General features: G+C 34.9%; 2 protein-coding genes and 1 long non-coding RNA gene across 4 annotated transcripts in view; 2 read left to right on the forward strand and 1 right to left on the reverse strand.

Annotated features, from left to right (window-relative positions):
* PLAA (phospholipase A2 activating protein) overlaps nt 1-5,539 on the forward strand; it is a 34,618-nt gene extending 29,079 nt beyond the window's left edge. The window contains exons 13-14 of one of the 2 annotated variants that reach the window (XM_039880683.1): nt 216-380; nt 3,142-5,539. In XM_039880683.1, the coding sequence (XP_039736617.1) occupies nt 216-380; nt 3,142-3,707 (731 nt within the window). In that variant the 3' untranslated portion in view covers nt 3,708-5,539. The remainder of the gene's footprint in view (nt 1-215; nt 381-3,141) is intronic. The other variant, XM_039880684.1, reaches the window with a different exon arrangement.
* A 1,014-nt stretch (nt 5,540-6,553) lies between these two features.
* LOC120617106 (uncharacterized) lies at nt 6,554-11,286 on the reverse strand. Its single transcript, XR_005656771.1, has 3 exons — nt 11,112-11,286; nt 7,544-7,674; nt 6,554-6,613 (listed from the first exon to the last, which is right to left on the reverse strand). It is a non-coding gene; the product is annotated as an uncharacterized LOC120617106 (long non-coding RNA).
* Nucleotides 11,287-11,336: 50 nt separating this feature from the next.
* The window catches only part of CAAP1 (caspase activity and apoptosis inhibitor 1), a 36,850-nt gene continuing 32,703 nt past the window's right edge, over nt 11,337-15,483 (forward strand). The window contains exon 1 of the mRNA XM_039880688.1: nt 11,337-11,728. Coding sequence (XP_039736622.1) covers nt 11,447-11,728 — 282 coding nt within the window. The 5' untranslated portion in view covers nt 11,337-11,446. The remainder of the gene's footprint in view (nt 11,729-15,483) is intronic.

Below are 15,483 nucleotides of genomic sequence, written 5' to 3' on the forward strand. Positions count from 1 at the left end.
TAAAAATCACAGTAACCTTTCTTTTTCTATACTGTGTCTGTCTTAAAAATACTCACAGGCCTTATTCTCATTTTATGGTGATTGATTATTGCCATTAAAAGTCTTATCTCCCCATAGTGTATGGTAGAGTACTCTTATTGAAAAATTTGGCATTTATATATTTTATCTGGCTGATTACAGTTAGAGAATTTTGAAAGTTTGGTTTTGGGTTCTAGGTAAACTGAAAGAACTTAATGGAATGGCACCTGAAGAGAAGAAGTTAACTGAGGATGACTTGATACTTCTTGAAAAGATACTGTCTCTAATATGTAATAGTTCTTCAGAAAAACCCACAGCCCAGCAACTTCAGATTTTGTGGAAAGCTATTAACTGGCCTGAAGGTACACAAACACTCTTTAAAATTTAACTAGAAAGCAGAAAGTTTGTCTTTTCACTTCTATCAATATTACTGCTGTTTCTAGATTAAATAAAAGTTAGTCCAAGTAGTTGTAATTCACATTGTAAAAAACTTCACAAAAAGGATTCACTATACCACTATAATTCATAGTCTTGTTTTGGTCACATACCCTAGGAGAATCTGAAGATAATATAATGACCCCAAACATGTAGCATTTTGTATTTTATTTCAGAGCCTTACTGGATCTTCTGCAAGCCATCCAGGAAACTCTTTACGACCTGTTAACCCTAGGCTACAAACATTTGCTATAAGGACTTTTTCTTTTTCTTTTTTTTTTTTTTTAGTAAATTCACTTAATTTTCAATTTTATTTATTTAATTTTTATTGAAGTAACACTGGTTTATAACATTATGTAAGTTTCAAATGTACAACATTATAATTTAATATTTGTATATACTATACCAGGGGTCTCCAACCCCCGGGCTGTGGATCGCTACCAGCCCCTGGCATGTTAGGACCCGGGCCACACAGCAGGAGGTGAGCGGTGGGCAACTGAGCAAGCGATGCTTCATCTGTATTTGCAGCCACTCCCCAGCGCTAGCATCACTGCCTCAGCTCCACCTCAGATTGTCAGGCATTAGATTCTCATAGGATCACTGGTCCCTGGTGCCAAAAAGGTTGGGGACTGCTACACTATAGCATGATCACCACCAAAAGTTTATTTATTTATTTATTTGTTTTATTTTTTTACTTTTTATTTATTTTTTTATGCCCACAGCAACCAGTCTTCCTAGGTGGTCTCCCATCCAAATACTAACCAGTCCCAACCTTGTTTAACTTCCGAGATCAGATGCAGTCAGGCGTGGCATGGCCATAGACTATATATTTTTAAAATTTTAAATAAATTTATTTATTTAAATTAGTTTCAAGTATACAGTACATTGGTTAGACATCTATATTGTTCATGAAATGATTCCCCCAATTGCTCCCTCCTTCCCCTGGTCCTCCACTTAGCCATCATATTAATGCTAACTGCATTCCCTCTGCCATGCTCCCCATCCCCATGACCATCTATCAACTACTAATTTGTGCTTCATTAATCCTTCACCCCATTCTTCCAACCCCAAACCCCCTCCTCCCCTCTGGCCGTCACCACATTGACCACTATATTTGTGAGTCTGTTTTTGATTAGTTTATTCTTTTTGTTCCTTAGATTCCGCATATAAGTGAAATCATATGGTATTTCTCTTTCTCTGTCTGACTTATTTCACTCAGCATAATAACCTCTAGGTCCATCCATGTCGTTGCAAATGGTAGGATTTCATTTTTTTTAATGGCTGAATAATAGTCCATTGTATATATGAACGATAACTTCTTTATCCAATCGTCTATTGATGGGCATTTAGGTTGCTCCATATCTTGGCTGTTATAAATTGTGGTGCCTTGAATATTGGAGTTAACAGATCTTTACAAATTATTGTTTTGGTTTTCTTTGGCTAAATATACAGAAGTGTAATTGCTGGTTCAAAGGTATATCCATTCTTAATTTTTTGAGAAACCTCCATACTGTTTTCCATAGCGGCTGTACTAATTTGCATTCCCACCAACTATGTATGAGGGTTCCCTTTTCTCCACATCCTCACCAACATTTGCTGTTTTTTGATTTTTTGTTGATAGCCATTCTGACAGGTGTGAAATGCTATCTCATTGTGGTTTTAATTTGCATTTCTCTGATGGATAGTGACCTTGAGCATCTTTCATATGTCTGTTAGCCATCTGTATTTCCTCTTTGGAGAAATATCTGTTCAGGTCTTCTGCCCATTTTTTAAGTGGATTGTTTTTTTGCCGTTGAGTTGTATAAGTTCTTTATAAATTTTGGATATTAACCCCTTATCAGATGTGTCCTTAGCGAATATCTTCTCTCAGTTGGTTGTCTTTTTGTTTTGCTGATAATTTCCTTTGCTGTACAATTATTTTTATTTTTTATTTTTGTTTTTACCGCCGAAAGTTTAGTTTTTACTTTTTACATTTAATTTTTAATTCTAAAAGTGTCCTCTCTCATTATTTTTTCATTGGAGAAAAAAAAATCATTTGTCCTACAAAATGTGCCATACTGTGGATTTGGCTGATCACTTAATGTGCTTCTCTATCTCTGTAGTTCCTGCTAGACATAATTAGATTCTGGTTCAATTTTTTTTTTTTAAGATAAATATCCTTTATAAATAATGCTGCATACTACCTTTATATCATAGGGCACATAATTTCTGATTTCCTTACTCTTAGTGATGCTGAGATTGTTTAGTGCATTCATTCAGATGATATCTACCCAATCCCTTGAATATAAAGCTCTCCACCAACCTATAAGCATCCTATTATCATTTGTCAACTGGAATATCTTTTATAGGACTCTTCTATCTTTTATAGGACTTTTAAAAGCAAGGTCCCTATCCCATTCATTCCATAAGGACTTACTGAATATTGTATGTCAGGCTGTTTGATAACGCAAGAGAGTTACGTTATTTTTAAAGCATATATGATCTTGTAGCAATAAGTCTAGTCTCTAAAATATGAAAAAAATCAATTAATACAAATTTTAGAAATATACACAGGCACATGATTTTTAACATTTTCTTAAATGATTATGGATTGATTTTGTAACCGGGAATAAAATCCTTAAAAATTGAGCAACAATCATAGGAATTTTCTGGATTTTCATAAACATTAATGAATTTTTTTTTTAATAGATATTGTCTTTCCTGCGCTTGACATTCTTCGTTTGTCAATTAAACATCCCAGTGTGAATGAGAACTTCTGCAATGAAAAGGAAGGGACGCAGTTCAGCAGTCATCTTATAAGTCTTCTGAACCCTAAAGGAAAACCAGCAAACCAGCTGCTTGCTCTGAGGACTTTTTGCAATTGTTTTGTTGGCCAGGCAGGACAAAAGCTCATGATGTCCCAGAGGGAATCACTAATGTCCCACGCAATAGAACTGAAATCTGGGAGCAATAAGAACATTCACATTGCTCTGGCTACACTGACCCTGAACTATTCTGTTTGTTTTCATAAAGACCATAACATTGAAGGGAAAGCTCAATGCTTGTCAGTAATTAGCACAGTCTTCGAAGTTGTACAAGACCTAGAAGCCACTTTTAGACTTCTCGTGGCTCTTGGAACACTGATCAGTGATGATTCAAACGCTGTGCAATTAGCCAAGTCTTTAGGTGTTGATTCTCAAATAAAAAAGTATGCTTCAGTATCAGAACCAGCTAAAGTAAGTGAATGCTGTAGACTTATCCTAAATTTGCTGTAACAATGGGGAGGGGACTGAGATTTTAAATTGATTAGTGTTTTTTTTTTTTCACATTTCACATGACTGATTACAGATGATAAAGAATGCTGTAGATTAAGTCAAAATTCAGATCTTGTAAAGTGCGGGGAAGGGGAAACAAAGGAAAAATAAAATTTTTGCACTGGTGTACTGTGAGATTTTCCTGTATAATGTGGGTAGGTTTTCAAGAGTTTAGAAAATTAAGAATGAGCTGTAATCAACAAAAGAACAATTACAGTGGCATAATTTCTGTACCTTAGCCACACAGGAGAAGACAAGAGCTTTTATTTATGTAATCTGCTTTTGCTACTTACACACCCCAAACTGTTAATTGTTGGTGGTTTTCTTTTTTTTGAATTTCTGCTCTACTCATTTCATTGCTGGATTTTTTTTAACAGCACTGATACATTTCAAGGTCTTGTTTTGGGATAACTATTTTAGAATTTTTAAAAATTAAGTTTGTTGTAAATTATTGCATATATTGAAAAGATATAAAATAATTTATTCATTTAAACTGTTTGTAAATAGAAAGTGAATTTGTTTGATGGTTCATTTTTAGATGAAGTAAAACCAAATTACTAAACTATGTTAGGTTGTATATCAATTCAGACAGATGAAGCCCCAAATTGACTCACACCTTATGATCTAGTTTCTTTTGCCCTTCACTATATGAGATAACTTCATTATTCATTCCAATTTTGATATTTGTTTATTTTTGGTCATTTCCATTACCTCAAAGGGAATTTGGAATGTACTGAATGTTATCAGGCAATTGTGCAAGCAAGAATACATCAAACTATGTTCAAGTCTAGAGCCTGTCATCTGAAATTAGTATTTTTGAGCCCCTAACATGGTCCAGGTGCTATGCTAACCACTTTCATATTTAATTCCTAAAACCCCTTAAATGAATTGTGATGCTATCTCTGTTTTCAGAAGTAAAGATAGTGGAATGAATCATGATAGGAGAAAAAAAGGTGCATACCATGCTATATTTCCTAGAGAGGGGCTCACAAATTTGTCTTTGAACATCCTAGCAACTAATGCAAAGAAGGAACCCGCCCAATAATTACATAATTTATTGTGTCTAAGATAAATTAAGAGAAGTGTAACTATTCTTATTTTAAAAAGTTAGAAAGATCATTTCACAAAGAGGACTTTGCCTAAAATAGCAGGATTCTCAATATTTATTTAAAACCATGCATTTCCTGACTTACTGCCAAATTGTAGTCAAAGAATAATTCTCCCCCCATAGGGGAGGAAAGGATTCTGATTGTCTAGATTAATCAAAAGAAAAACTTGGAATGCCAAAAAAAAAAAAATGGGTAAAATAGAAAAGAGGGGATGTATATTTTTACTAAGTAATAAATTGCAACTTTTCTGGTGTTTACCCAGACTTTAACTGTTCTATTTGCTGGTTCCATTAGGACCCTGTGCTTTACTTTTTTGTTGAATTGAAATTTAGGGGGTTAAGTCAAAGTTAAAGAGCAAAGTTAAGAGTTTAACCCAGGTCAGCCTGGTTCCATTACATTACACTGCTTTCTTGTTAACATGTCCAGTCTAGCATGTTACAAACACTTTATCCACAATATTTTGAAATGTTAGTTACCTCTGGACATAAATTCTTGGTTAAGAATGTGAGTTTACTCTTCAAAATGTGAGGGGTGGCAAATTGTAAACACTGTTTGCTTCCTATTAGTATATAAGTCTTTTTATAACAACTTTTTATTATACCAGTATTTCATGTTTATTGAAAAGTTACAAAATACAGTTTAGCAAAATGAAAAATAAATCGTACTAGAAAGATAATTGTTAAATGGTGATTCAGTGATATTTTAAAGATTTTTCTTTTTCAGTTAAACTTTTTCCCATGATTTCCTTAACTTTTTTTTTCTGAATATAAATACGTATTTGCTGAATACAATACACACATAAATATTTTCTGTAATCCAATCACCCAAAGAGAACCATTCTTAATGTCTTACGTTTTTATTTTTTTAAAGGAATGATATACATTATTCAATAACCTGATTTTTAAACTTGACATATATAGTATGCATACGTCCATCTTAATAAATATATTGAATGAATATACCCATTTCCTATTATCTGACATTGTTTCCAATTTTCAGCTATCAAGCAGTGCTCTTGACAAGTCTCACAAGTGTTTTAGGAGTTCTTTAGGGTATATTTTACACATGGAATTGGTGGGTCAAGTTAATGCACATATATTAGACTTAATATATGTTGCCCAATTACTCAGTGGTAAAAATCTTGGGAGTTAATGTCCTTCATGTTGTATCCTAAACATAGTTGCCTACAAGTGACATAACTTATTGTCTCTTTCATAACTGCATTATCTTCCCTATTATTTAAATGATGTTTCTATTGTGACTTTTTTTCATGAGTAGCTGAGTTTATAAGTAGCAATGCAATGAAATTTTATCTACTTAAAAATCTTAAATGATGGAAGAAACATAGAAAAATAATAGATTCTTCGCAAAGATTCTAGGAATAAGATGGATACAGCTTCCTTAGCAGTTATCACTGTATCTTACGGTTATTTTAGAGGGAAATGATATAAGGTATAGAGGATCATTTGTGATGTAGCATCCTTTCTACAGGTCTTGAGATATGTTACCCAGTTGAGATTAGGGAATGTTATTCAATATTTTAAAATTTTTTCTAATTCTAATTTCTAATGTATTTTTGTTCAGAAAATTATATACAATGTCTTTCTTGGCTGCTACAACAAAAATATCATAGACTGGGTTGCTTAAACAAAAACATTTATTATAGTACTAGAGGCTGGGAAGTCCAAGATAAAGATGTTGGCATATTTGGTGAGGGCCCACTTCTTGGTTTCTCAGATGCTGTCTTCTCCCTGTGTCCTTATATGGCAGAAGGGAGGAAGGAGTTCTCTGGGGTCTTCCTGTTCATGAGGGCTCTACCCTTGTGACCTAATCACCTCCCAGAGGCCCCACCTCCAAATATCACATTAGGAATTAGGTTTCAACATAGGAATTTTGAAGGGGACACAAACATTCAGTCTATAGCACACCATATAGTTGTGATTATAAATGCAATTTTGAAGATTTCCATTTAACATTTTTCATGTTTCCCTTCAATTTATTAATGAAAATGTTCATACACAAAAGTTGAAAGAAGTATAGTGAACACTCATGGACTTGCCAACTAAGTTCTACAATTAACATTATGCCATATGTAATTTTTTTGAAATTATTTAAAAAATAAGTTACAGATATCACACTTATCAACTAAATACTTCAATATGTATTTTCTAAGAATGATATTTTCAAAAATATTCATTTAGAACCATATTGCATTGAAGAGAATTTCATATCTAATATCCACCCATATTCAAATTTCCTCATTACCCTCAGAATGCCTTTTATAACTTTTAAAGAACCTAAATAATCAAGGTTTATGTATTGTATTTAGTTATTTGGTTATATGTCACTTTGGTCTCAATCTAGAACAATATCTCCATCTGTCTGTCTAACCTAATTGAAATGTCTAGGCCAGGCCAGAATATGAAGTACCCCCATTTTATATTTCTAAAATGTATTATTATAACCCTATATATTAGTTATCTATTGCTGCTTAATAAATTAACCCCAAAGTTAAATGGCTTAAAACAACACACATTTGTTATCTCCAGTTTTCTGTGAGGAATCTTGACAGCTTAACTGGGTCCTCTGCTTCTTTGTTTTATAAGAGGCTGCTATCAGGGTGTCAGCCAAGGCTGAAACCTCATCTGAAGGCATGACTGGGAAGGATGCATTCTCACGCTCACTTACATGGTTAGTGTTCAATTCTTTTCAGGTTGTTGGATGAGGACTTCAGAGGCTTCCCTTGGTTCCTTGCCTTGTGGGCTTCTCCATCACAGTAAGCTACTCCATCAGAGCCAGCAAGGAAGAGAGTCTGCTAGCTGGACCAAAGTCAGAATATTTATAATCACAGACATGACACCCTCTAAACACCAACATTCTATTGGTTGGAAGCAAGTTATTCAAGGAGAGTAGATTACACAAAGCTCTGATCTGAATGCCAGGGAGAGGGATCATTAGGGGCCTTAAAGTCTGCTTGCCACATATTCTATTTCCTATAGAAGCTAAATCCACAGGCTTGGTTAGATTGAGATTAAACTGCTGTGGCAAGAATACATCATAGGTGATGTGTAATTGTATTTTTAAAATTTGGTTGCATCATATCTGAGTTTCCTTAATGATATTTTCCTTCCCTTAACTACAGGAGGGTAGGAGAACAAAAATAGGATGTAATTGGCCTCTACTTAGAGATAGGGGAATACTTTTAAAAAATTTTTCATTTCTCATTTTATTTTCTATCCAATTCCCAACGTGATTACCATGTTTTATTTCATGTTTAAAATCAAGGTGCTTGTTTTCTGGGGGTACTAAGAAAGGCAGGATCTTGACTTTGAGGGCAACAAGTAAACCACTTTGGTGCTTCTCATGGAGGAAAATAGTCTTTAGGTTACAGTGAATAATGGAAACTTTAAAGAGCCGAAAGCTGACTAATGCCCTTCTATAGAGTTGGTAGGCTGATATTGGTTCTAAGCCTAAAATGGGGTCCTGGGACTTAAAACTTGACCTTGGGTGTTCCTGGACACATTGTAATAAATCAGGAAAGTAAAATGTCCAAACAGCAATGATATTTTCATCAAATTTAAAAGCATATGACATAGCAATGTTTGTACGATGTTTTGCAATTGGATTTAAAACAAACCAGTTAAGTAGCATTGTAAAGAACAGACAGATTTAAGTTAACTATAGCATGCATTAAGCAATTACTTTATACTCATTATAAGTTTACATCATTATCCCATAGGGATAATCTTTTACAGGTGAAGAAACTGAAATTAGTCAGGTAAATCTTTATATAACAAGTCTATCAACAAAACAATGGAGAAGAGAATAATATTTGATAAATGGAGTTGCCAAAACTGGATACTGATATAGAGAAAAATATATTTTTGTCATAGCCACTTTACTTCAACCTTGGTACTGGTAGAGGCATGTAAGCTTAATACAGCTTGAAAAAATCCTTCAAAACATTTCTTTCATTCTTATGTCCTCAAAGGAACTAATAAATTCAAGAAATATTTGCTTATTTCTACATCATTTAAAATTTTCAATAGTAAAAGCAACCAGAGGTGCTGTGTAATATAGTGAAAGAGTACTGGCTTTGGAGTGAAAAGATAAACATTTCAATGACATTTCCCACCCACTTGCTAATGAATTAAGGCAAGCTGCTCAACCTCAGCCCCAATTTAATCATATGTACTTGGGACATCAAAAAATAGAATAAAATATTTATATAAAAGCCTATCAAAATGTCTGTCACATAAGTGCTTATCAAGTGTTCTTTTCAAAGATAATACAAGGCTACCATCTTCTTTAACAATAAAAGTGACTGCTGTAGAGAATGACTTCAGAAGCATGGTGGAGTGAGAGTTGTCCCCAGATCTCTCTCCTTGAAACAACAATAAGCTGAACATCTAAAACTCAACAAACAAACTGCACACCAGCACGTCTGAGAGTAGGATCTGTGCATAAGAGCTACCTCAGGGATCCAAGAGGCTTAGACGACACCTACTGGAAACCAAAAGAAAAACACCTTTGCAACTAGCTAAAGAGAGACCTTTAATATAATAAATCTTCTTTCTGGAAAAACAAAAACAACAACAAAAAAACAATACACTTCCATTAATGCCCAGGCAGAGAAATAGTCCATTAAACACCATGAACAACCAAGGTGACAAGGCAGCTCAGAAAAAGAGAAAAGTCTCCAGTAAATAAGCTTAAAGACATAGAAATATGCAACTTAAATGACAGATAATTCAGGATGGTACTTCTGAAAAATAATGAGGTCCAAAACAACTCATATCAACAATTTCAAGAATTGAAAAAACAACTAGATGAGCAGAATGATTTCTTTAGCAAGGAGAATGAAATCCTCAAAAAGAATCAAATAGAACTCTGGAGATGAAGAATACACTGAAAGAGGTGAAAAATGAAATGGAAGGTTGGGAAATATAGTTGACCAAATGGAGGAAAGGATCAGTGATATTGAAGCCAGAAATCTAGAAATAAATCAGAAGGAAGAAGAGAGAAACTGAAGAATGAAAAATAATGAAAGAGAAATACAAAAACTAGTTGATACCATCAGAAGAGGAAACATAAGAATAAAGGGTATTCTCCAAGGGGAGGAAAAAGAGCAAGGATTAGAAAGCATTTTCAGACAAATAGTTGATGAAAATTTCCCAAATCTAAGGAATGGGCTGGAACTTTGAATTCGAGAAGTCAACAGAACACTCAATTATCTCAACCCAAAAAGGCCTTCACCAAGACACATTGTATTAAAATTATCAAAAATCAACAAAGAGAGATCTCAGGGCAGCCAGGGAGAAGAAGACAGTAATTTATAAAGGAAAACCCATTAGATTATCATCGGACTTCTCAGCGCAAACCTTACAATCCAGAAAGGAAGGGAATCAAATGTTTAAACTATTAAGTGAAAAGAACTACCAGCCTAGAATAATGTATCCAGCTAAGCTCTCCTTTAGATATGAAGGAGAAATAAAGACCCTCCTAGACATACAAAAATTCAAGGAGTTCTCCACTATGAAGCCTGTATTACAGGAAATACTGAAAGGGGTCAGCTCACCTAAAACAAAATGACAAAAAAAACAAAACAAAACAAAACATAATTAGGAGTAAGGTGACTAGCAGGCTGATAGAAACAGGAATGCACCAGACGATTTGATAATGAGGAACTAAGATTCCAGTCCACGAGAAAGTGTTCAACATTCTAAATTAAAAATGCAAGTTAAAAGTCTAATATCATACATTAGAACAAATGTTTTGAAAAGTTTTCAGCGTATGGGTGACTTTTTAAGTTGGCTCAGTCTTCCGAGCAATCAATTAAACTGAATAAGAAAAATAAAACATTGATGTCCTTTGATCAATTTCTTTTTGGGGTACATAAGGGAAATAATGTAAATTTTTTTCTTAAGCTGTTTATAGTTGCATTACTCTGAATAGTGACAGAATTGGTAAACAAACTAAACACCAACATTTGGATATTGCTTAGAGAAAGAATATAATGAAATACTAGAGCCAAGTGCCTTTAGAAGTGAAAATGAATCATGCCTAGAAATGAGTGTTAATGGGGGGAAACAAGAAAGCATAAGACCCTATTCCTGTACAATTACCTAAAATACATTTTTAAATAATTTGACTAGATGATGAGATTTCCCCTAACTTCTCTTTATTGTTATAACGCTGTGTCATAAATAAAAATCGGAAGAAAATGAAATTGGAGAATCAAAAACTGCACCTTTACCTGTGCATTTTTATATTGACAAAGATTGGAAATACGCATCAATAAGACAAAGAGCCGTTGAAAAGCACCATCTTCGGCCTTTGTAGAGATATAAAAACGGACAACCAGCCGACTAGACAACCAGCCAGCCTTCAGCAAACTCAAATGAACCTCCGCTGCCTGTGGAGGCGGTGCTACTGGTCTCGGCACCACCCCCAGAAACGCCTCGCGGCGTCTACGACGAGGCCGGAAGTGATGCAAAACTGCGACGCCAGCGCCCGCCGCGGCCGCTGGAGAAGGGTTTAGGTCACTTCAGAGACGGTGGGCTTTCTCCGGATGGTTACAGCAGAAGGATCATGACGGGGAAGAAGTCTTCCCGGGAGAAGCGGCGCAAACGAAGCGGTCAGGAGGCGGCCGCGGCGCTCGCGGCGCCGGACCTGGTACCCGGCCTGGCCGGCAGCGGCAGTGGGAGCACCAGCGGCTGCGGGAGCACCAGCGGCTGTGGGAGTGTAACCTGCTGTGAGAACACCAGCTTCAGTGGAAGCGTCACCGGCGTTGGGAGCGGCGTGGAGCGCAGCGAGCGCCGGAAGCGGAGGAACACTGACTCATCTTCCAGCGTCTGTGGCTCCTTGCAACAGGTGCGTGCGCGCCCTTCTCGCAGCTCTCGGGGCTGCTGCATTTTCGGAAAAAGGCGGGCGACGAGCAGGATGGGGTGCTGGCTGTAGCTCACGGTTAGCGCTGCGATCCCAGGATTCCACCCGTGCGTGAGGTTCACGTTCCTAAGTCCCGGTGGACGCCACACTCCCATGTCTTGAACTTCAAGTTCCTAGATTTGCTAATGGTTAACTCATTTTGTTTTTAGCCCCTTCCGCTCTTGTGGTCTCCTAAATCTCTCTGAAAAGTATGGTTAAGAAGCTAGCCTTTAATGCTCTTGCAAACCACTTTTTACTTTTCATTTTAATCTTTTAGTAGGTTATGATTAACTCCATATTATAAGATGAGAAAACTGAGACAAAGAGGTTAAGTTTGCCCACAGTTTGTTACTAACACCTAGATTTGTATCCAATATCTGACTGCATAAAAGACATGTCCTTTGTATTCCATCGACCTGTAAAGATATCGCCATTTAAAAATATCTTTTGCTTCTAGTATGTTATAAAGACACCGAAATAAAGGGAAAAGCATGGAAGTCTTTCTTTAAGTCTCCCTCAGGCTTTTATGCATTCTTGTCAGATACGTGTACTTAAGTTTCTCCATATAAGCTTTATTGTGATACTGCTCCCATTGAATCGGACAACACCGTTGCATTGTTGGGATGGTTGGGGGGATCTTTACATATGCAGTACTTTATTTTTTTAGTGACTGCACAATGTTCCATTTTAACTTTATGGATGAATATTTAGATTTCCAGTTTTCTTACTATTACAGAGATGATATGAAAATGAATACCCTCGTACATATGTCTTGCACAAAAATTACTTTAGGTTGGAGTCTCAGAAGTTCAATTGCTGGATCAAAGTTAATACATTTAAAAAAATTTGGTAGGTACCAACAAATGCTCTCCAAAAAAAGGCTTTACTAATTGATAATCCAAACAGTATAAAAGAATAACTGCAAATCTTTGCCGTATCCAGTTTTTAAAATTTAGCCTAATAAAAGGCTAACTTTTAAAAGTTAGCCTAATAAATGAAATTAATGTTGCCTATGTTTTTAATTTTCCTAATTAATCGTGATATTGAACATTTCAATATATTTGTCGTTTGATTCCTTATGTAAATGGGTTAGACTTATCTTGTGCTATTTTTCTATTTGGTGGTTTTCAACTTTTTACTGATAAGTTATGAATCTGTACATAAAGTCCTGGTTCTAATGTTTCATGTAAGGTGTATTGCAAATGTTTCTCTAACTTTGGCCACGGTATTCTGAAGCTTTTGATTTCGTGTGGTCAAGACTAATTTTTTCCTATGCCTGTTAGATTGTGTGTTTAGAAATGTCTTTCCTAATCCAAGATTATAAAATTATTCTGTATTTTCTTATAATATTTTTAACATTACATCTTTAAATTGGGAGTTGTGGAAGCATAGAAGGCCATTTATTTATATGTCTTTTCTGTATCTAGCCATGTTATTAATTATTAATTGAAAATTGACTCCTCAAAATTTCTGCTGTGAGAATATGTCTCCCCTTTTTCAGCACTATATTTCTCATTTTCTTTTCTTTTGGTATTATCTAATATTTTTTGGTATAGTGTTCCAACAAAAGCAGTGACAGTAGGCATTCTTTTCCCAATCCTTTTTCTAGTGGGAACATTTCTAATATTTGCCATAGGTTCTGAAAGATAATTTTGATCAAGTTAAGGAAATTTCCTTCAATTCCTAGTTTCGTGAGGGTTGTTCAGTTTTATCAGGTGTGTTTCTGGCATTCTGTTGAGATGATCATATAGTTTTCCTCCTATAATCAGATAATATAATTTTATTGATAAATTAATTGACATTGAACTGTCCTTGCAGTCTTGAGATAGGTTCTATTTGGTTTGTTGATTTGGTTGTTGTACTTGATGGAATTCAGCATTTATGCTTTTGTCTTTATGTTCCTAAGTTAAATTTGACTATGGTTTTTATTTTTGTAGTTATCTTCTCTGGTTTAGGTATTAAGATTCTGCTAGCCTCATGGATTGAGTTGAGGACCTTTGGTTTTCTTTTTGTTTTTTGTTTTTTTTTGGTGTTGTCCAGAAATGTTTATATCTTTTTTCCCCCAAGATTTGTCAGAACTTGACCATTGGACCATACAGCATACAGATAGCTCTCTGGGTCTCGTAGGTTTTTTTTTTGGAGGGGGGGTAGGTTTTCCCCCCCATAACTTTTTTCAAATTCTTTGATAGTTATAAATCTATTCAGTTTTCCTACCCTTTCTAGAGTCAATTTTTAATATCACCATTCTTATCATAAATAGGTTCTATAGTAGTATTCTTTATCATGTTAAGACCAGTAATGCTACAATGTAAACATTTGCATATGTAACTAAACTCTTTCTAATGAGAAGTAAGTGTATTTGTGAAGGAAAACAAGAAATTACATATTAGGCATATGGATAACATTCTAGTATTCCGAGAATGCCATTATATTTGTTCTGTATTGAGTTCCCTATTTATTATTTATTTATTTGTAACAGCTTTATAGAGATATAATTCGTATAACCATGCAATTTACCCATTTCAGGTATACAGTTCAGTTGTCTTGAGTATATTTAAGTATAGTCACAGTGTTGTGCAACCATCACTATAGTCAATTTTAAAATATTTTCATCCCCCCGCCCCCCCCCAAAAATAAGAAGCTCTATACTCTACCTTGTTCCCTCCCTAGGCAACCGCTAATCTACTTCCTATCTCTATAAATTTATTGATTTCCCTGTTCTGGACATTTTATATGAATAAAATCATATAGTATGTAGTCTTTTGTGTCTGTCTCCTTTCACTTAGCATGTTTTTTCAAAGTTCACCCATGTTGTAACACATATCAGTACTTCATTCTTTTTTATGGCTGAATAATACCACATCTGGATTTTCCATTTGTCACTTGATGGACATTTGAATTGGACATTCTACCTTTTGGCTATTATGAATAATGCTTTTTTATGAATATTTTTTACCAGTTTTTGTGCAGACTTACAGTTACTTTTCTTTTGGTTATATATCTGAGAATGAAATTGCTTGGTCATACAATAACTTTTTGAGGAACTGATATGAACTGTTTTCTAAAGAGGCTGTACCATTTTATATTCCTGCTGGCAGTGTATGAGAGTTCCACTTGCTCTACATTTTCACTAACATTTGAATTACTCTGTAAGCCATTAGAACAAGAGTTGACCTTCTTTACTTTTTCAGTTTAATTATCATAGTATCCTTTAAAATTGGCTGTTTAAACTGCTTTTAAAACAAATCCATTAGAAAATATAACAAAGAAATCTCTCAGAGCAATATAGTTAGGAAAGATTTTCCTGAGGAAATGACTTTTGAATTGGATCTGAATTTGTTAATCTTGATGGTATATTGTGTATGATAGGGGAAATGGGAGAGGAAAGAATATCCTAGGCAGAAGAACAGTAAGTACAAAAGCCCTGCCTGTATGAGGCGAAGGGAGAACAGGTTACATTTCAGTATTTCAAAGAAGGTCATTGTGTTTGAAACATAAAGAACGAGCAGAAGGCCCAATAGGCCATGTTATGCTAAAAGCAATGAGAAGTCAATGAAAGGTTATAAATAAGGAGGATGACTATTATGTACATTTTATAATCCATTCTGGTAACTGTATACAAAACAGATTGGAGAGACCTCAGATTAGATGCAGCAAGTCCAGTTAAGTGGTTGTTGAGGTAATCTAGGCAAAAGATTATG

The sequence above is a fragment of the Pteropus medius genome, unplaced genomic scaffold (assembly GCF_902729225.1).
Source record: "Pteropus medius unplaced genomic scaffold, Ma_sr-lr_union100, whole genome shotgun sequence".
NCBI lineage: Eukaryota > Metazoa > Chordata > Mammalia > Chiroptera > Pteropodidae > Pteropus > Pteropus medius.